General features: G+C 60.7%; 1 protein-coding gene across 3 annotated transcripts; it reads right to left on the bottom strand.

Annotated features, from left to right (window-relative positions):
* Window positions 1–6,047: 6,047 nt before the first annotated feature.
* Window positions 6,048–21,270, bottom strand: SBK1 (SH3 domain binding kinase 1). Of its 3 annotated transcripts, none has more exons than XM_021291956.2 (4): window positions 21,039–21,270; window positions 7,874–8,076; window positions 7,569–7,771; window positions 6,048–7,052 (listed from the first exon to the last, which is right to left on the bottom strand). In XM_021291956.2, exons 1-4 carry the CDS (start codon window positions 21,098–21,100, stop codon window positions 6,270–6,272), a joined length of 1,251 nt encoding a protein of 416 aa, XP_021147631.1. In that variant the 5' UTR covers window positions 21,101–21,270; the 3' UTR covers window positions 6,048–6,269. The 3 variants fall into 3 exon arrangements, with proteins under 3 accessions (XP_021147631.1, XP_064886972.1, XP_021147632.1); XM_065030900.1 differs by lacking the exon at window positions 21,039–21,270 and adding an exon at window positions 15,079–15,614; XM_021291957.2 differs by lacking the exon at window positions 21,039–21,270 and adding an exon at window positions 14,188–14,328.
* Window positions 21,271–21,720: the final 450 nt, after the last annotated feature.

Here is a 21,720-nt window from a genome sequence, read left to right on the forward strand (position 1 = left end):
GGAGCTCTGCAGAGCAGGACGCTGTGGTGCCTTGTCCAGAGCAGACAGAGCTTTGAAACTAGACCTTCATCTCTGGAATAGGGTCCTTGCAGCATTTGTCACAAACCATGCTGGGGAAGGGTCAGTCCCTCGAGTGACTGCGGATGTGTCACAAGCTGGAGTGAGTCCAGCAGAGGCTGAGGGAGCTGGACCTTCTTCACTCTAGAGAGGAGGAGGCTGAGGGAGGGGATCTAAATCACTGCCTGGGGTTGTCCATGCTGGGAGCAGAGATCTTCTCTGGGGTTGATGGAGTGGTGAAGCTTCAGCAAGGGAAGTGCTGGTGGGTACAAGGAAAAACTGTTCAGGCAGAGGGTGATGTAGCCCAAGGAGAGGGACCTGGGGCCAGTGTCAGTGTTTGCCCTGCTCCAGACAGTGTCACATCACCCCTCCCGCCCCTGCTGGTGACCAGGGCAGGTGCCCTTTCGCAGGGGTGGCTACACTTCAGGTGGGATGTGCCCATCCATTATGAAGTGCCCTTGCTTTGTTATGGGCTCCTGGCCCAGCCCCAGGGCACACGAGTGACCCAAATTCCTTTCTGGCTTTGTGCCAGCGCAGGGGCGGTGATGCTGATCACTCAAACCCCCTCTAAAGCAGCGCAGGGATGGGGCAGGCTCCCTCTCTCATCTGCAACCTTTCATCCAAAAGTTTCTTTCTGGTGTGGTGCCTTCAGGGCTACAAGGTGATAACATCCACTTTAAGCATGTTCCAGACATGTTCTGGTTGCCTTTAAGCCCCTGAGGTGTTACAGATGGCTTACAAATTTGGCTCCATTAGCAGTTGATTCACTGTTTATTAGAACCTCTATTAATCCTACATTAATGCTTTTCAAATGAGACCTTTCTGGGGGGTGTAGCAGCCTCTGAGATGAAGAGCTTACTTTCTCCCCAGCCTGGTGCCACCAATGTCAGTGAGTGTTTAGTTCAGGATCTCACCAGGCTGAAAGCCGAGGTCCTGCCAGACTGCAGAGAGCAAGAGCTGGCCATGATGAGGCTCTAACTAGCAGGAGGTAATGCTGGTCCCAGAGAGCTGCCCTGCAAGCTGGGGTGACTGAGGGAGTGGGTTGCGCAATCTGAAAGCCAAATGCCCACCCTGTCCCCTCCGGGAGGACAGGGGGGGTTTGGGGACAGCCTGGGGACATTGTGTCTAGCAGCAGGCAGGGGCTGGCGGCAGGGGGGTCCTGCGTGCAGCCCTGCAAGTTGTGCATCAGCTTCGGCTCCGGCACACGCTGCCTGACTGGGGAGGGGTTTGAATGGGCAGATCCTCACGTGAAAAGCAAAAGCCTCTCCTGCCCTCACTGCTTTTAGAGGGGTGCAAAGGAAGGTGTAAATTAGGAGCATGGACCAGCACCTAGGAGCAAGCGTAAATAGCACCTTGTGCTCTGCCGTGGGCTTGGGGTGCTGCCCGCGGCACCCAGAGCTGGGGCTGAGGGCAGGGGCGCTGCCTGTGCCGGCGTCCGGGCAAGGCACTGGTGGGGATGGTGAAGATCTGTCCTTGCCAAGCTGGGATGCTGCAGTTGTCATGGCAACACGGGAGGCCTGCTGAGCCGGAGCCCATAACCCAACCATTTGGGTGGCCAGGGGGTGTGCAGGGCTGGGTGTGCTCCCCATCAACCCCTGAGCCCTGGCACCTCACTGCATCCCAGAACTGTGAGCAAAAAGCTGACAAACCCACCCATTTTTCAGCAAAAAGACCATGGTGCAAATGACTGGGTTTTGCACAGGAAGAAACACCTTTGGGTGAAAAAATGTGTCTGATCCCATTGCAGGGAGCACACAGCCAGGCTGGAGGTGTCAGCAGCCTCCTGCCTTCCTCTGCCCAGTGCCAAAATCCCCCCAGCTGGCAGAGGCTGCAGGAAAGGCAGAGTTTGGCCCAGAGCCATTCCCTGGGGATGCTCATGGGGCTGTTTCCACCGAGCAGGGACCTGCCCAGGAGATGGGCTGTGGAGGGATGGGGGTGATGGGGATGGAGGTGCAGTCAGCTTTGCTCCCCCTTTCTCTGGAGGTGGATGGATCTGTCACAAAGGTCACCTCTCCTCTCCCTTCTGCCACCAGCCATGGCCCTGCTGACCATCCCGCATGGCGTGGGGCTGGATTTCTCCCCACCTTGGGACAGCTTTTGCTGCTTGGTTCTGGCAGCTTGTCCCCACAGGGGCCCTCAGCAGCTGCCATGCTTTGACTGACACCTGTCCATCATCTCTGCAGCAGCTGGAAAAGCAGACAGTGGAGGGGCCCTGTGGGAAGGACAGCAAGGGGACAAGCCAGAGCTGCATCCCCTCCATAGGTGGCTCTGCAGCCACCAGAAAGGTCATTGGGATGCATCTGAAGCAGACCGCACGACCGGCAGCATCCCCGAGCAGCGGCTCATGGTTCGCTTTGTGCAGCGGCCTCGAGCTCATCCCATCTCGCTCAGGCACTCGGTAGCACATGAGTCACATTTTCTTCCAACGCCCAGCTCAGCTCGGTGCCATTGCTATTTTTGGATACTCTTGAAAGCAGATCAGCCCTAAGAAGCACATTTAACGAATACACTTGCCATGCCGGGCTTACGTCCCCCTGACGTCCCCGTGCGGTAGCTGGGAAAGCCACCGGCAGCCAGACCCCCACGCTGCCCTCCAGGTTTGGGATGCTCAGGAATGCCTCATCCTGCAGCCCCTAATGAATCACCGGGGAGCTGAAGCGTCATCTCAGTGGCAAAATATTTCCTTTTAAAGGGCTTGTTTGGGGTTGGGGTTTTTTTTGGCAATGCCAGCTTGGCATTGGCCATTTGTGTTCCAAACAAGCGGATCATTCATAGTTATTTTTACTCTCAACTTCTAGTATTTTAGCTGGGGCTGCAATGGCTTGCTTAGCATCTCTAAGCAAAAACAGGCAAAATTTAGGTCTAGAAATCAAGGTTTGGATGAAATTACAGGCGGGCAGGCTTTGCTGAGTATCACGAGCAGGACCCTCCCCACGCCGCAGCTCAGGAAGGGTCTGTTTTTTGGGATGCTGGTGGGGCTGGACATGCTGCACACATCCCGCATCCAGCACGCACGCCTGGCACCCTGCACCTCTGCCCTCCGGCCTCGTGACCGGTTGAGAATCTGTACAAATGTATTAGTATTTTCTTTCGGAGCTGCTCATCCATCACTCAGGGACTGCCCAAGGTCAGCAGCCACCGTCCTGGCCAAACCGAGAGCAAACCCAGAAGGGTCACGGGCAGGTGATGGCTTTGCCAAGCTGCCATTTTTGGGTCTGAAGGTTTCACCTGGAGACAAGCAGCCCTCGTCCTCCCAGCACTGTTGGGCTCTCAGCATCCCCGACCTTGCTGGGATAAAATTAGCCATTTCACTTTGAATTAAAGACAGTTCAGCTGAAAGCAACCCGAGTGGCTCATCTCAAAGACGTCAAATGGCAGCATTTCCTTTTTTGTCTGTGATCGGGGAGGGGAGGGTCCTTCCACACAGCGCCTGGTGACAATGACATTGATTTCCTAGACCTTTTGGCATGGCCAAATCTGTATTTTTAGCTGGGGGTGGAGAAGAAAAAACATAAATCACATGTCAAAGAAATGCTTTCCTTGCCCTGATGGGAAGGGAAAGGAGATGAACGCGTTCGGTGCTGAAGCCCCAGCTGAGCAGGACTCGCTGCCCTTGGCCCAGAGCGGGGCTGGGGGCGCATGTCTGCCAGGGGTCCCTCCCGGGCACTGACCCCCGGCCATGCCCCACACCAGCCCCACACAGCCCCTGGGCTGGGGACCCTGACCCTCCTGCCAGGGGACCCAAGGCCGGGAGCAGGCGGGACTCCCCTCCCGAGGGATCCCATCCTGGCCCCTCAGCATCACCCGCAGCCAGTTATCTTCCAGGGTGGGCGCTGCCTTCATCTCTCCTTCCCTGCCTCCTCCTCCTCCTCACTCTTCCTCATCCTGTTCTCATTTCCCCAAGAAGACTTTAATGAAATCTGCCCTTAATTAAATCCACATTCATTTGCATAATTACCAGGAAATTGAAATTAGCCTGCGGACGTGGTTGGAATACATTTGGCGCCAGGCAGCCCTGCCTGTTGGGAGGGGGCTGCACCAAGGGCGGCTGGCTCCCCCCACCCATGGGTGCTGCCACCCTGCCCCACGGCGCTGCTTGTGCCCCACTTCCCTGCCCGCCCTAGGGGCCATGACAATGGGGCTTGTGAGGACAGGGTGGAAGTGGGGGGACAGTGACCCCGAGACTGTGGCAGGGTGAATGCAGGCAGTGCCCGCCGCCCGCCCACGGCTGCACAAGCAGCATCATCACCTTTGTTTGATTTAAAATAAAAAGTCTTCACCGCAATCCATAATTTTTTTGTTGCTTTTATAACTACGTATTTTGTCGTTTTTTACCATTTTAGTTTTGTTGTTTGGTTTGTTTTTGTTTTTGTTTTTTTTTATCCTTTTGAACAGTGACAAACTGAGGTAACATCTGTGACACTACAGCCTCTCCTACGGGAAGAAGGTCCGAAACCCGACAGCCGAGGGAATTGGAAATAAAAACCCGACAACCTACCGACACAGCGACCTCGACGGCAACAGAAATCACACCCGGGCAACCCCCCGCAGGACAGACCCCCCCGGGGAGGTACAACCGAGCCCTCCCGGGGGCGGCCGGGATCCCTTATCTACATTATTGCACGGAAGATCGAGGACATCGAGGGACCTAAGGCAAAAAGGAGAAAAAACCGCGCCTAGCGTCTCTACATCGGGGCAATGCTACGTCTAAAACCGGCCCTGGCCCCGCGGGCGGGCGGTGGGCAGGGGTGGGTGCCGCGGGGACAGGGGCAGCGGCGGTGGTGGGGGGGTCCGGCCGGGCACCCGCCTGCTGTGTAAACTGCTGCTGCTGAATAGAGTTATAGCCCTTTGTACGGGTACTGGGGTCTGGGGGGAACAGGGAGCGTCCCCATGGTGCCCACCCAACAGGAGGGAAGCCCCAACCGTGCCAGGACTTGGGTGCTGTCACCTTGGGGTGCCCCCCAGCCTCCCCACCCTGGCAGCAGGGTGAGCCCCCACACTGCTCTGGGTGCCCAGAACCACAAATGGGGGGGTTGTGACCCCTCCCACACACCCCATGAACTTGTCACTAAGGGGTGACCAGCAGCTCCTGCCACCACCCCCACCTGGCTGCAGCCAGCCTGGAGGGATTTACCCCCCTGGCTCCTCCTGGCAGCCCCCAGGGAGGGGAACCGGGGTTTGGAGAAGGGGTGACAGCAAGGAGGGGTGATGGGGACAGTGCGGGGAGTCATGGGGACCTGCAGAAGGCCGCATGCAGCCCCCTCCTCTGCTCCCCAGGTCCTGCCCTGGACACGTGCCACCACCACCACCTTTTCCAGTCCCTGGGTACAAAAAGTCTGCAGAGGGGACAAGGGGACACCACCATGGCAGAACCAGCCCAGTCCTGAGCTCCCAGCTGCTGGACAGCCGGCACCATGGCCATGGCTGAACCCAGAGCGCAGCTCCCGGCTCGGGGGACAATGGTCCCTCTGGGCCTGGCACATGGCCACCCATCAGGACAGGGCTGGGGGACAGGGACTGCCAGCGGCTGGGACACACAATAACACACAGATGGGGACACTTGCTACATCAATGGCTGCCAGCACCTCCAGCAGCAGAGAGGCAGCCGGGGCTGCCAGGGGTCCTGGGTTGCCAGTGACCCCCCAGGTCCCCATCACTGACCGGGTGCCCACTTTCCCGTCTGCTCCCCATCCCCACCCACAGGACAGGGACAGGTGGCAGGGGGTAAATCAGCCCCCACCCAGACCTCCCTGAAGGCCTCCTCCATGGCGCAGGGTCATCAGCCTTCCCTCGGGGCCGAGCACGGGGAGGGGGAGAGCTGGCTGGCACTGCGGGCCCTCCCCCCCACCCACGCAGCCCCCCCGATCTTCCTCCCCATATTGGGACACCCCTCTTCATGCCACTATGGTGGGAGCCTTGGAGGGGGCAGCGCAGCCATGGCAGGAGCGGGGGACACTGATGTCACCCCCGGCAGCTCCAGCCACCGGCATCACCCGGGCGGGGTGGGGCGGATCAGCATCCTCAGCACTACGGGGCTCAACCAGTTTTGTCCTTTTCCTCTTTGTTCTTCTTTCTTTTCTTCTTTTTTTTTTTTGCTTTGGGAGACCAGGAGCCTGGTCCCAGCTCACGCCACCTCCACAAGCAACACCCCCGTCCCCGTCCCTGGGCCAAGGGGACAGGACAGGCAGCTGCCATGTGCCACCGCGGCGCCGTCAAACACAGATCTCTATTGCTGTGGCCAGGACCATCTGCCCTTTGCCTTTGTCCTGCCGTCCGTCTGTCCTGCTGGCCGTCCCCGGGGGGGCCGCGCTCGGCTCGGAGCCGCGGGATCCGCTCCCTTCGGTCAGGACGGTCCTCTTGAGCGGGGCGGGGGTGCAGGAGCCGGTGGCCTCGTGGCGGTGGGGACCGGCCGGGAGCTTGTCCCCAGCATGCTTGCGGGAGCGGTAGGAGGGTCGGCGCCGCACCTCGGCCATCAGGTCGCACTTGATGAAGTAGAAGACCTCCTTGACGGGACAGCGCTTCTCGGGGTCGAGGGCCAGCAGGCGCTGGAACATGCGCAGGGCACTGTCCGTGAAGCGCCGCCACTGCGATGGCAGCCCCGCCAGCCGTCCCTTCTGCCACCGCACAAACTCCTCGAAGAAGGCATCAGAAGCCGACGCCGCCTCCCAGGGGAAGTTCCCAGTGAGGACGCAGAAGATGAGCACCCCAAAAGCCCAGACGTCGATGCTGGTGTCCACGGCAAAGCCCTCCGCTCGCCCGGCTTGGCAAACCTCGGGCGCCGTGTAGGGGATGGTGCCGCTGATGCGCTTGACCCGGCAGCCCACCTTGCGGGTCATGCCGAAGTCGGCCAGTTTGACGCGGCGGCAGTCGCGGTCGAAGAGCAGGACGTTCTCCGGTTTGATGTCCCGGTGCACCAGGCTCTTGCTGTGCATATAGTCGAGGGCCAGGCCCAGCTGCTGCACGCAGCGCTTCACCAGCTCCTCGGGGAGCCCCACCTGTGGGCACGGGGACACGGTGTCACCACCCACCACCAAACCCCGTGGCGATCCCACCCAGCTCAGGGACTGACACAGCTATCACCCAACACGGTCGGAGCCGCTTTTATCTAGGGTCCTCTCTGTGTCAGGGAGACATGTGGTGGATCCCGGGCCACCCTAGGGATGGGTGATGGGTTTCAGGACCCCCAGGGGACAGGTAATGGGTCCGAGGCCACCCAAGGGACAGGTGACGGATCTCAGGCTCCCCAGGGGGTGATGGGTCCCACACCACCCTAGGAATGCATGATGGATCCCAGGCCACCCAGGGGTGAGTGATCGGTCCCAGACCTGCTTGTATGTGCTGCATATTCTCTGTGGCGTTTGGGGCTGAACCATCCAGGGATGCCCAGTCCCCACACACAGGCCCCCTCCTGCACAGCCACCAAAGCACAGTGGCAGCTTTGCTCAGCACCGTGGGGATACTGAGCCCCCACACCTCAAAAAGGCTCCCACGGGAGGGGTGGGGGCTCCCACCTGCGGCGGGATGATGTCGAAGAGGTCCCCGCCGGGGGCATACTCCTGAGCAAAGACATAGCAGTCCTCGGTCTCGAAGACAACGTCGAAGACCTTGATGATGAAGGGGCTGGAGGAGAGCGTGTTGGTGATGCTGAACTCCCGCAGGAAGTTCTTCAGCTTTGTCTTGTTCTTGTTGACGAACTTCAGGGCCATCTTGGTGCCTGCAAAGGGCAGAGGATGGGAGTGAGCAGGCACAGTTGGGACACAGCGGGCACCCCACTCCCAGCACAGCCAAGTCCCCTGCACCCCTTAGCTCCCCTCACCTGTGCTTTTGTGGGACACCAGGTCCACCTTGCCGTAGGTGCCCTTGCCAAGCTCACGGATGAGGTCGTAATGCTTGCTGATGTCGGTGCCCGAGAGGGTCCGGATGGCCAGGGACTGCATGTCCTCAGTGATGAGGGGCACCCCGCAGCAGGCCAGCTTGCGCGACGGCTCTTGATCAATCGAACCTGCACTCATGGCTGCGCTGCAAGGCAGAGGCACGTCACCGCTTTCAGTGGGTGTTGCAAAGCTGCTGCACCCTGTCCCATCCTGTCCCTTCCCATCCCATCCTGTCACCGGCACTGGCAGCCATGGTGTCTTGTAAAGGGCCCCGGGCTGCTCGGGGCAGTGCTGAGCAACACCCACTGGGTGCCACCCCTCTGTCTCGGGGGGCCACCAACCCAATGGCTCTGGAGAGGATGCTCCAGCCTCCGCAGGGGCTGCAGCCTGTGCCCCTGACTCACAGGGATGTCTGGGGGCAAAGCGAAGTATCAGGGCATGGCTGAGCCAGGATGGCAGAGACACGGACACACACACACACACACGAGTCCTCAGCCCTGGTGTGCTCACAGCCACTGCAGAGGATAGGAGCTGAGGCCCCTTGGAGTTCCCCAGTACTGCTGCAGTCCCCCATGGGGACCTCAGGAGCTGGCCATGTCCCCTCCACCACTCCCACCTTTGCAGAGCATGGAGCCGCCTCCAGCACTGAGCCCAGGGGGACCAGCGATGCTCCAGAGCGCAGCTTAGGTCACAGCGCAGGCACCAAGCAGGACACCAGGGCTCTGCAGCAAACCACTCCGCCAGGCACCTTCGACCATCCCTGAGCGCCGACTTTCAGCTCTGCGCTGCCAGGGCGAGGGACACACTGGTGCAGAGCCCAGCCAGCGGCACACGGATGGCAACACCAATGTTCCTCGCTCCCAACAAACACGTGGTGGTTTTTCCTCACCCTGGCCATCCCCAGAACAAGAGCCGAGGTTGGACTTACCCGCCCCACCACCACGGCAGCAAAACCACCCTGGGATCTCCCCTGATGTCTTCAGGGTGCTGCATCACCCTCCATCACCCCCCAAGAGCACAGTCCCAGCTGCAAGCGCGCATGACAGTGCAGCACAAGTGCCCTGTGCTGAGCGAGCCCTGAGCAGAGACACGGGCACCCCAGGGGTACCTCGGTAGATAAGTCCGGCTGCTTCAGATTTTATAGCAGATTGACAAAAATCATGGGACAGCAGCTGAGCGGGCACTGGGTTATATTTAGATTTTTAATGCAACATCTCACTGGGGGAAAAAAAAAAATCTCTGCTCAAAATGAGTGCTGCCCCAGAACCAACAGCAGCTGGGGGTCCGATGGGTGCCAGGACAGAGCTGGGAGTGTGGGTGGCCGGGGATGTGGTGCGGGTGCTCTGTGATCACAGCCACGGGCTCACTGCCTGTGAAACAACCGAATGGGTGTTCTGCGGGTGGTGAGCCCACGGCTGCGAAAGACAGAGGCTGACGGTGGCCACACCACGGGAGGGAACCCGCGCAATGCCCACAAGCCCTGTGCTACAGCCACACGGGCTGTGACAGCCACCCCAAACAATGACAGATGCCCCACAGGCACCCATGAAACGCCAGCAGCACCTCGGGGGCAAGATCCTGCCCAGTGCACAAGGATCTTCCCAGCCCTTTCCCATCAAGGCTGAGCCTGACCTCCAACCTCTCCTTCCGTCCTTTCCAGCACTGCACTGCCTCTCATCCCGAAGCAAAGCTCAGCTTCTTAATTTTTTTTCCTGGGAAGTTGGGCAAAAAATAGAAAAGGAACTTCAACATCATGATGTTCCAAAAATGTAACGGCTTGACTCATAAGATCTCCAAAGCAGCTCATCTCCATAGTGTTTTATTGGCCTCCTGGAAGAGGAACACCATTTCAGCGTCTGGGTGCTGGAGGTGGAGGTGGATCCGCACAGCAGCTCCGTGGATGCATGACTAAAAACAGCTCCCAGCATCCTGCAAGAAGAATTCTGTCTACACTTGAATTTACAATCATGCTCGTCAACGTCTCTTAATTAACTGGTGTTGAAATGCAATTATTCAAGTCAGCAAAGTTGGGGTTTGAGTAAAAAAACCTGCCGGTGCGAAGAGAGGAGGTGAAGGACTGACGGCTGCTTAAAAGAGCTCTCCACGTCAAGGACTATTTGCTTTTTCCCTTGGCTAAACCTGTTGGGTTTTCCAGGCAGCTCCTTTCCAACCGGCAACCGAGAAACACCCATGACAAAGGGGTGCCCCACCACACGAGATGTCCCGCCTGCCTGCTGCCCGCCCGGCTTTCACTGCCACCCCGGGGCTGTGGCTCCGGCATTGGCGGAGCTCTGTGGGGCAGACAGACCCGCCGGAGTGCCGGTGGGCATGGCAGGTGTGGGGACATGCTGGCAGAGATGCCCCCGGGATCCTGCTACTGTGTCCCAGTTCCCGTCACAGCTAATGGGAGCGCAAAGCCAACAGTAATCCCAGGGAAAACCAAACAGCGATGGTGGCCAAAATACCAACATGCCAAGGCCAAGACAAAGCATAAATGCAGAAGTTTTCATTAAAAATTGAAATGCTTTTGAAAACATGTTGGTTTTGATGTAAACAGTAAAGCAGGGCAAGAGAGGGAGCGAGGGTTCATTTCCAGCTGGTTCTGCACGCTCCCAGGGATGGTGGGACACGGGCGCCGGTGACAACGCGGCAAGAGATGCTGCCAGCCTGGCCTTGCCAGGGTCGAGGTCCCACATCCTCGGCCAATGCCAGTCACACCAATGCAACTGCCCATGCAGCTGTGTGCCAGATTGGGTCAAATTGGAGCAGAAATGGGCCATGTCCCAGCACACCAGCTCTTCTCCTGCCTCTACAACGCAGCCCTGGAGCCTCGGGGCAGAGGAGCCAGCGCCTGAAGGAAGCCCAAACCACCTCCCAGCGCTCGGCCACCTGGCTCAGCTGTTTCAGGTGTTCAGGAAGAAGGAGGTTTCACAAGCGGAGAGGAACGATGTGCATCCCGAGTCCTGACCCCAGTGGCATGAGAACCTGGGCAACAGCAAACCGGCAACAAAGATGCTGCCAGGCGGCACCAGGACCCTGCCACTCACTGCAGGTGGTTCATGTCGTCATCTCCGTGTCCTGAACCATTTCTCCTACTATTCAGACTAAAATTGTTCTGTGTTTAAGCTTCAGAACCATTTATCTCATTGAGTGAGCAGGATAATCCACCCACCTCTTCCTTGCTCCCTGGCAGGTATTTATAGGCAGCCACTCGTCTCCTGGTGGCAGCGGCTGCTCCTCTCCCCAAACCTCCCCGGCCTGATCCACAACACCACGGAGCAGCTCCAGGAGGACAGCAACAAATCTCCGGAGCCCAGCATCCTGTATCCAGAGTCCATCATCCTGTATCCAGAGCCCAGCATCCCACAAGCACCAGGACCAGCACCACGGACCCACTCCCACCCCAACTCCGCTCCCTGCAAGGGGATGCTTTCCCCTGCTCCACATCCCGCTCCGCTGCACGCCCAGCCCTGGGCACATCAGCTCTGCCAATAAGTAATTGCAAACTCATTAAGAGCTCATTGAGAGGAGCAGAGGCCAACGGGGAGAGCTGCCCCAGGCATCTGGCATAAGAGGCTGGTGGAGCAGCGGCTCCTTGGAAATTAAGAGGGGATAGGGGGAAAAAGAAACCCTCTGGCCATGTCAGAGACTGACAGGTCAGAAAAATAACCTGGTTATTGAGTGGGGTCTGAGGAAGAGGGTTTTGGGCTGAGTCCAATGCAGGGGTCTCTGCAGCTAGGCAGCACACTGGAAGCCCAGCCAGCGGCCAAGACTTACACCATGGGCTGCTCTGGGGCAACGAATTGGAAAGACAAAGGGCAAAACCATGCAGGGCAGGGTTAAGGTCTCTAAAAAAATTCAGATTTCTCTTTAGAGAGCAGAGAAATGAGAAATACCTGGCAGTGGGGTGGGTGCAAGCACAGGCTGCTCTGCCTCCGTGGGAACCCTGGCCACACCATGTGTATTCTGCAGAGCTTTGATTTCCCCCCATCCCCAAACCCTCCTGCTGCTGTGATGCTCAGTACAACAGCAGCGTGCTCATCAATTATGGTGTAATTGGCATTAGTTATTAGCAGATAACACTGCCTCCCTGCCAGCCTGGCAGGCTGGAGGCCAGGGCACCCGTCGGGAGCTCGCTCGCTCGCTCCCTCCGCACCCCAGCCAGCTCCCAAATCTCCTCTATTTTCTCCAAACACCCACCAACCCAGCAAAGTCATTCCCAAGTGAGTGCTTGGCCCTGCCAGTGTTGTCACTGCTCCTGGTCGCTCACCTCCCGCACTGCCCTGGTTGTGCTGGTTGGTGGCCGGGTGCTACCAGGGCAAGGGGACAGCCAATGCCTTGGCTGTGCCCTGCGCCGAGCTGCTGCCTCCCAGCACCCTGCTCCATTTCCAGCCTCTGCTGCCGCCGTTCCTGCCTGACCCCATTCTGGGGACATCCTCTCATCTCCTCTGTGCCGCTGGGACTCGCGCGCTGGTGCAAGGCATTATTAGCTGTGCTTCCAGGGGGCAACGGCACGCTGGTGCCCAGGGGGGCTCACAAAGGCACCTTTGCCTAACGAGGATGACATCTCTGCAGGTGCAGAGGCAGGGACAGGCATCTCGCAGGGGCTCAGGCATCCTCTGCCCAGGCTGGCTGCTGCCTCCGACCCCATCAAAACCAGCAAAATAGGCATGGGGAGAGGGTCCCTTCACCCACGCACTGCACCAGGGCCACTCAAAGATGCTCAAGACAAGCTGAGTGTGTCCGGGAGGCGGTTGGCCGTACACAGCACAGGGAAACCGGCCAGCGGCTGCAGGCGGGCAGCATTTTGGGAACAGCCCCTCTGCCAGCATCCCATGACCCAACAGGAGCAGACACACCACAAAGACGTGATGGATGGGGCCTGTCCCCATGTCATCTCACTGGCTCCGTGGTGGTGGGAAGGCACTGGGAAACACTCAAGTGCCGCTTGCACCATGAGCCTGAACCAGCACCAAACCTCCACCAACGCACCCACAGCAACTGTGACTTCCCAGTGCCCCCAGTCTGGGACACTTCATTTGATGGCAATGAATTCCCAGTTATCTGGAGTTTCTCATGCCAGCTCCTTCCCTGGACTGGAGCAGTCTGCCCGGCACCAGGATCAGCTTTGGCAAAGCCAATGAGCACCACACACGCGTGGGCTCCCAGGCGGCGGGAGCTGCTCTCCCAGTGGGGATGTCTCTGCTGCGGGGCAGGTCAGGGCCTGTCACACCCATCCATAGGGGTAACTGTCCCTCATCCCAGCCATGAGCCTGTGACAAGCTTCTTCAACCTTTGGTCCCAGGAGTCAGGTTTTGCAGGCAAATTTGGGAAGAGCAAATAAGGCAGTGCCTGGGCTCTCTCTTCCAACAGCTCTCGCCATTCTCCCAAGGGACAGGTGGCAGCTGCTCCCTGGGGAGCCACCACCCTCCCCTCCCACCGCCATCCTCTGTGCCCTCTGCACTGCTCTCCTGGAGCTGTCAGCAGGATTTTCCCTGCCCTCGGATGCACCATCTCCACCCATCAGCCCCTGACAGCAGGATCTTGGCCACCTTTCAGCACTTTGGCCTCCCAGGACTTCTCCTGAGGAGCAGGATGGCTTTGTTAGGACCCCAGCTACTCCAGCCTCCAGCTCCTCCCGCCTTTGCCGTGCCTTGCCGCCAGCACAGGGAATTATGATTACTTCATTGTTTGATTGGTTTCATCAGCCATTCATCATCTCCCTCCCAAAACTCTTCCACCAGCGCCGGCAGCATTGTGTGATTGGGATCTGCAAAGACAAACGCCCCGAGCAGCATCTGCCCATCACCCACCAGTCCCCATGGGCAGGGCCAGCCAGCCCCTCGGCACCTCTCGCTCTCGGGGGCAGTGGGGCATGTCACCCTGCTGCCAAAACCAGCCCTGTCTCCACTCCAAGGAGCTTCACAGCCTTTACATGTGGTGTGGTTGCTCTAACCCCACAGCCCAGGCATCACCCTGGCGGCCCCCACCTCGGCCCCAGCTCCCCCCAGAGGGGCATGCTCCCACCTCTCCCCTGCCTCGCCTTCACTCTCTTGCCCCCCCCAGGCAGCCTCCTCCCACAGCATCCCAGGCAGGGTACAGAAACACCCTGCTCACGGCCATGCCATGGTCACACCGAGAGCCAGGCATGTCACCCAGCTCCAAGGCTTTGCCTCCTGGCAGGCAACACCCCAACATCAGATCCAGCACAGAGGGGCACTGAGATTGAAATGCCTCATCACTCGGCACCACTCACCCATCCCCGAGCTGCGGCAGGACTCCCGGCTGGCATCACCCGCCCGCGGCCACCGCGCCAGCGAGGCCGGACCTGGAGGAAAGTGGGTCACGCTCCCGCTTCCCAAGCCGCAGCCGGCGAGAGGCTGGCACGGGCTGGAGGCCGGTTCCCGTGTCCGCACCGTGCTGGAGGCGAGGGGAATCGAGGGGAGACGAGGGGAATCGAGGGGAGATGATGAGGAGAGATGGCCTCAGCTGCCCCCGAGGCCGCCTCTCGCCTGCCCTCCCCTCCCTGCTCTCCTTCCTCTGTCTCCAGCTGCTTTCCATCTCAGCGCATCCTTCCACAGTCACCCCCAAATGCACCGGGACCCCTTTTTCCCTCGGATACCGGCCCCGCCTGCGGCCCCGGAGCAAGTGCAAGGCACAAGCCTCCCCGTCGCCGCCCCGGCCCCCGGCTCCAGCCCCGCTCCGGCACAAACTCCTTTCAAGTGTGACTCACGCCGCTTCCGTCTCCGGCCCCGAGTTTGTCCCCACAGCCGCAGGGCCGGGGCGGGCCGGGACGCAGGTGGCAGCGGCCGGAGGACGGACCCGGCAGCGGGAGGCGGCTGCCGGCGGGACCCTGCGCTCCTGCCGGGGAAGCGGCCGAGCCACCGGGGCAGCACCCGCATCGCCCGGTGATCCACCCAACGGGGTCTCTGCAGGGAGCGGCGGGAGGCGGCCCCCCGCCCCCCATTCATCCCGGAGCCCCGGTTGCACCGTGATGCTTATTTTGGCTGGCGGGGAACCGCCGCCGTCCCACGCCCCCCCCGCGCCGTGCGGGCAGACAAAGGGCGGCCTCGCCACAAAGGCGCGGGCCGGTACCGGAGCGGGCGGCGCCCGCCGTGCCCCATCCCCACCGCCACCGCCGCCTTACCGGTGGGGCGAGCCGCCGCGCCCCGTCCTCGGCGGGAGAGGAGCCGCCGCCGCCGCCCGCCCCCCGCGCGGGGCCGCGCCGCGCCGCTCGCCTCCCGCACCGCCGGGCTCATGCCGCGGCCCCGCCGCCGCCGCCACCGGAGGAGCGGAGGGAGCGGAGCGGAGCGCGGCCCCCCCGCAGCCCCCCGGCAGGGCCGCCGCCCCCCGCGCCGCCCCGCCCCGCGCTCCGCCCGGCACCGGCGCCGCCCCGCAGCCCCCGGGGATGAGCGGGGGGGGCTCCGCCGCCGTTTCTCCGGGTGCTGGCGGGGATGCGGGGCGCTCCCCATCCCCGCCCCTCGGCCCCCCCAGCACTAGAACTACTTCGGCCCGTGGACTCAGGCCCACGCGGAGGTTCCGGGTGGGTTCGCCCCGGTGGAGCCGGGGGTGTTCGGTGCGGGAAGCCGCGGTCTGTCCCGGGGCAGGAGCCGGGGGCCGCCGCTGAACCGTCCGACCTCCCGCGTCGGCCTTGGGAGCTCCAGGCATCGCAGGGTTCAGCCCGGGGGAGCCACCTTACGTGTGGGACCTGCTGGTGAGCAGAAGCTGCGACAGCTACCTTCCTAGTGACCCACGCAGGGATTGGGCTCCTCAACCCTTCCCCACCCTGCTTGTCACTGCACACAGCAAAAAGGACTCTGATAACATGGAACATCTGGGGTTCACCACCATCAGCACCACTCATTGGAAATGTCCTTGCTCAGGACTACGTCCCTCTGTCAGCAGCTTCCCTGGCTCCTGCTCTCCCTGAGCCTTTTAAGACTTTGTATTTTTTATCCTCCAGCATGGGTGATGTCCACTGCGGTGTGGGCAGCACCTGGCTTGCCCCTCCAAAGTGCTGCCCCTAAACACGTGCAGGACACGTGGCTGCTCCCCATGCACTCACTAATTGGTGGGACCATTTGGACAGAGCCAGGGAAAGCCGGCTGAGGCAGACACGCTGCATGGGCTTCCTCTCAGCTTCGTTAAAGTTTGGCAACACGTTCAGCAAGTGATGCCAGAGCTGGGCACCAAGAGCTCCTGGACACCTCCAGCCGAGACGATGGTGGCAGCTCTCCTGGAGGAAGCTGAGGGGTGGGCACCATGCTCTTCCTTGAAGCCTCCCTGGGCGCATTTAGTCTTTCCAGATTTCCTTCTGCACTCACCGGGGCTGAGCAGGGGTGTTTTAACAGAGGTCATGGTCTGTTTTGGGGCTTCCTTAGCTCTCAGCTGAGTGCTGGGTCCCTTCTCTCCTGCAATGCCAACACACAGCGATGGGGCTGCCCTGTGCTCCAAGGGGTGATGGTGGGTTGCTCCCACACACCACGTGGGCTGTGTGAGCTGGATGTGCCCACTCCCCTGGGACCAGGGCTGTCCTGCTACCACCTGAGCCCCCTGCCACCCGGGAGGGCAGGAGAGCCATCGCCACTGACTCACCGGCAGCTCTAATCTGCTTCCAGTTTAGCAGGCAGAGCAACTAGCCTTTCTATGAATGACTTTAAAGCAAGAGGCTGAATCACATTCTGACACTTTAATTCAATGACAGGTGCTAAGGTGACATTGCCACCCTCCTCGTGTCCAGCAGCCATCCAGGGCACAGCCAGTCTCCGGGCCAGGCAGCAGAGGGGCGACTGCGGCTCATGAGCACTCAGTGGTCCCCTTGATCTGCCCTCCTCTTGCCACTCTCTGCCACAGCTCCTGGCACCCGTGGCTCGGATGCTCCAAGTACAGATGATATCCATCGGAATGGAGGCATCCCTGTTGCTTGAGAGGAGAAATGTTGTCCCCTGTGTCACCAGAGCCCAGTGACCCAGAAAGCCAAGGCAAGCTGGATGGGTGCCAGGTGGGTGCTCAGACCAGTAGCTAAAAGGCTGGGGAGGGGCAGGAGAGCGTCTGAGTGGTGAAAGAGCCAGGAGCGGGCATGGTGCGGGAGACGGAGCTGGGGCCTCTCAGGTGCTCCCTGTGCTGCCGCATAAGCAGGACACAGGCTGGTGAAAGGCTCTGCAGCCTTTTTGCACACCCCGCTCCATCGGCCGCTGGGGAGGGAGTGGGTCCAGCTCCATCCCTTCCCTCAGCACCCACACAAGGCACTTGTCCACTCATGTCCCCTGCTTGCCCTTGCCGTGCCATCCCCCAGCTGTAGCTCCCTGGCTCCCACAGCCTTCTGCTTGCAGCGTTTTGAGCTGCATCTCTGAGCTCTCCTTCGGCTCAACCTATTTATAGCTCAGGGCTGTTTCTAGGTCACGCGTGAGGTGCCAGTGCCTGGGGAGCCTGCACAGGAACCTGCAGGGACAGTGTCACACACCCTGCATGCGGCTCAGCTCCCAGTGTCACCGCCCTGGAGTTGGACGACGGGGCTGCGCCGTGCCCCGGGTACATGAAGGCTGACCTGTCAGTGAAGGACCAGCCACACCGTGAGGCTCCGTGGGGCGTGGCGGGACTCTGTGGGGCTCCGTGGTGCTCAGCAGGGCTCTGGGGGGCTCCATGGGGCTTGGCAGCTCATTTTGTGTCTGCCAGGCTGCAGACCGGCACATCGCCGGCACATGGTTCATGCACAAATTGAATAATAGTAACACCAAAAGCACCCATTAGTGTTTGCATTGAGCTCGTGGTCTTCAAAGCACTTAGAGAATATTAATAACTAATTAAGATTAGCAAGATGAAAGGAACCAGATCAAACGTTTATCACCTAGCTTGATCCCAAAACATGTGATGAGCCCATAGCCCCCAAGAGACCGCAAAAGCCCCCAGGATTTCTGCTCAGAAAGGAAATATCCTGGCTTGTGCCACAGGGTATGTGCTCAGACAGGGCCGGCAACAGGGAAATGACCTGAAAAGCCCAAAATATTTCTAGCAAGACAAAAACCCTCCAAATTCAGCAAGAAGGTCACTCATCCCTTCACCATCACTTAGTGCCCCCTGGCAGAGTGGGAGCCAAGAGGCCATGTCCTGCATAGCACACAGGTCGAGGTGCCACGGCCACCCGCAGCCTGTCACACTCTGGTGACATGAGCTAAAATCAGCCTTAAGATGCTGGCAGGGATGCTGGGAAGGAGCAGGCGGGGAGGGAAGGAGGGAGGGCAACGCGGGAGCGTAGCACGCCGGGAGCCGCAGTGCCAGCGGAGGGGACATGCTCAGCCTGGGGAGCTGCTCATGGTGTCTCCCAGCTGCTTTTGGATGTTTTCTCCCCCGCAACATCCACCAAGCCCCTCCAAACTTCCTGCGCAGCCCCTGTGGTTGGGCCAGCCTCACTACACAGAGCAGGCACTGGCACAACCTTCGATGCCCACTGTCCATCCCCCGTGGCCAGGGCTGCCTGCCCGGCATCCCTCTGCATCACCAGCCCGTGATGCATGACCCGTGTTGATGGGGGGCCAGGTGTCCCTTCAGTCCCTGGGGACACCACCCAGCCAGGGGGATTTTAAGGGGAAATAGGGATGGTGGGACCTGGTTCCCAGAGTGCTGGGGTGGGGACTTAAGTGCCCTCACCCCAGTGGTTGCCCCGAGCGATGTGCCACCATCCCCTGCCATGGCTGCCGGGATGAGATTCCCAGTGGTGCCTCCCAAGGTCAGAGAGGAGACACAGCCCAGGCGCCATGTGGCACAATCTGCAGCTCAGCTTTGTGGTGGGGATGCACTGGACTGCTGTCAGAAGCCATTGGTTTGCTGACTCCCCCACTGCAGCCCCCCAGACTCTGTTCCATGTGCCTGGGGGACACAGGATGGACCCAAGCCAGCCAGGCTGAGGGCACAGTGTCCTGTGTGCTGGTGCCCCTGCATAGGCTGGGCCAGGACCTGCGGAACCATCTGCCTGCAGCCACTTGCCAGGAGCTTGGATGTGGTTGACTCTGGAGCATAATGATGACTATTCAGCTACTGAAAGGAAACAGAATGGTTTTCTTTTGAATGGGTTTCTTCTGAAAAGAAGCAGAATAGGTTTCTTCATGGGGGAGGTGGAATTTGGGGGTGTAGTGGGGCCACGGCATTGTCCCGCTCCCATCCCCACCTGGGTCTGAAGCCATAGACACCAGCTGAATCACTGCCTGGGGCCGCAGCACAGCTTTGCCCACAGCTCCCGCTTGCAGCATTTCCCATTCCATCACCAGCTGAGGCTGAAGCAGGACTGAACTGGGAGCATGGCGAGAGCCATGTGGACTGCTCCAGCACCCTGAGTGCACGGGGGGAGCCACGGGGTCTGCTCCAGCACCCCAGCCATCCTGGCACCATCCAGCACCGCACGCCCGCCGGCCGCCTCCACTAGCAGCTCGTTCTCCTGGCACCATCTAGCGAGGCTGTGGGGACAGGCACGCTGCCGCCGGCACCCACCCACGGGGGCCCACGTGCTCCCCCCGCTGCAGGGTGACAGGCCCAGGAACGGGCGGTGGGACGGTGACGGAGTGGGGAGCACTTGGTGGGTCTCTCTGCAGACACCCCCCTTTCAGCCTGGGAGGAGCCCACCCCCGGCAGCTGTTGTGCTGGCCATGGCAGGCAATGACAGTCCTGTCCCTGTGGCCTGGAGGCAGGCCCAGGGAAAGTCTGGTGGGGACAGGCTGGTGACAACTGGGAGGGTTGTTCAGGGACAGAGAGCCCCAGCCAGCACAGCCCTTGTTGAAGCAGGGCAGGATGCGGAAACGTCTCTGGCGACAAGCCACAAGTGTCCATCCCTTGCTGTCCCCCTGCACAGGGAGGCATGGTCCCTGTGGCCACCACACAGGACCTTGAGCCACCACATTGCCACTGTGGGTGCACCACTCCCTGGCTGAAAACACCAAACTCGTGCCACCTGTGCCCAGCACAGGCTGGATGCAGCCACTCAGCTGCAGCTACAGGTCAGGCTGTTAGAGGGGAGTCCCAGGGATTCTCCGTGTCCCTGTCCAGCCAGCAGCACCCACACTCGAGGTCCCTCTCCTACCCCTGGTCCCCCAGTCCCACCCCACATCACCCAGTGCCTTCCCAGCCAGCGCCAAGCTCATGGGCAATGTGTCACGGGAATCAAAGCACCAAAAAACGTGATTTACACCAAAACAAATCTTACAGCTTCTTGCACACCGGCTGGAAGGACAACTGCCTGGACTGACACGCACTCACAGCTCAGATGATAGCCCTGCCCAGGCGCCAGCCCAGCATCACTGCCCCCCTGGACCTCACCATGGGTAGCCGGTGCTTGTGGGGTCTCCTGGTGCTTGGGGGTGCTCCCAGCCACAGCAGGTGGGAGCTTTGCTCTGGGCATGGCAGCGTGGGACAGGAGCCGGCAGTGGCTCGGTGCCACGGAGGAGCAGTTGGGCACAACATGTGCCGGCATTCACACCTCGCATCCCTGCCGGCTGCTGGGCTAATTCCGGCACAGGCACATTCGCCTTGGCTGCCGCTCAGCACCGTGGATGGGAGAGGAGCTTTCGGGGAGGAGAGAGGGGAGTTCCGGTGCTGCTGCCGAGAGGGCCAAGCCTTGGGGAGCCTTGTGGCTCTTCTTGAGGACCTCCCCACTGCCCTGGCCCCCTGACCCTCCAGACAGCCCCTACCCCAGTGGCAGCAGCAAGGCCCTGGGAGCTGAGTCTGGCCAGGGATCCCATTCAGGGGAGCACGTTAGCTCTGGGACAGTGTGGATTCAGGTGCTGCTTCAGCGGCCCTGCTCCCATGGGCACACCAGCACCACTCGACATGGCACAGCACAGCACAGGACACCCGCCCCGTGCCCTGGAGAGCTTCTGCCAGGGAAGCACGTGCTGTGCACACAGCCTCTCTCGGCACAGCACAGCGCCAGGCCATGGTCTCCTCTGGCCGGGAGAGGATGCACCTGCTCCAAGGGAAACTTTGGCACAGCCAAGGCAGGCAGCTCTCATGCCAGGCATTGTCCCCCAGCCCAGCTCAGTGTCATTCTCCCATGCCTATCACAGGTTTGCAGCATCTCCACCAGCGGCATGCCGCCCAGCCGGGCACCGCGGCACTGACCTGTGCAGGTGCAGGGGCTGCAGCTCCTCTTTCTGGAAGCAGACAAAGCAGAAGGAATCCATCGCTCAACTCCAGCAGCCGCCGTGCCCGAGCGAGGGGGACTGGAGGCCAGGCAGTGCCAAAGTGGTGTTGGCATCTTCCTCCCCCTTGCCAGTGCGGCCGGCAGCGGGAGGCTCACACTTGCCCACTCAGGGCCATGGTGTCAGGGAGCCCTTCACACGGCTGGGCTGAGCATTGAGGTCGGCCACTCACTGCATGCAGAGGCAGCACTGGGCTGTGCCATGTCCCACGTCGCCCTCACTCCGGGGCCAGCGATGCCCAATGCCATCCCGGCATCCATCATGCAGCCCAGTTGGCACCAGTCCTCAGGGGTTGTGGGCAGGGACCTGGGATGGCATTGTCCAGGCTGAGGAGTCCGGCAGGGCAAGATGAGCGCTGTGCTGTTTCAGAGGCCGGGGGAAGCAGCTGCCCTTCTCTGGCACACAGCGCCCATGTGGCACCGGCTGGTGGTGGGCACAGAGGACAGCGCCCACAGCACTGCTGGGGAAAGTGTCCCCTGCACAGGACCGTGCAGGCAGGGTCTGGCAGGATGCAGCAGGGTCTGGCAGGATCCAGCAGGGTCTGGCAGGCAGGCGGGCAGGCTGGGAGCCCCGCACACTCACGGAGGAAAGTTGTGTCGTTG

This window comes from Columba livia, chromosome 15, assembly GCF_036013475.1.
Source record: "Columba livia isolate bColLiv1 breed racing homer chromosome 15, bColLiv1.pat.W.v2, whole genome shotgun sequence".
In the NCBI taxonomy this organism is placed as follows: Eukaryota; Metazoa; Chordata; class Aves; order Columbiformes; family Columbidae; genus Columba; species Columba livia.

Coding starts and splice junctions, on each gene's coding strand:
- SBK1 (XM_065030900.1), bottom strand. CDS start 15,599: ATGCCTGGAGCTCCCAAGGCCGACGCGGGAGGTCGGACGGTTCAGCGG. Junction 8,077..15,078: donor CGCGGCGGCTCGCCCCACCG/GTAAGGCGGCGG, acceptor TCTGCCTTGCAG/CGCAGCCATGAGTGCAGGTT. Junction 7,772..7,873: donor GGTGTCCCACAAAAGCACAG/GTGAGGGGAGCT, acceptor TGCCCTTTGCAG/GCACCAAGATGGCCCTGAAG.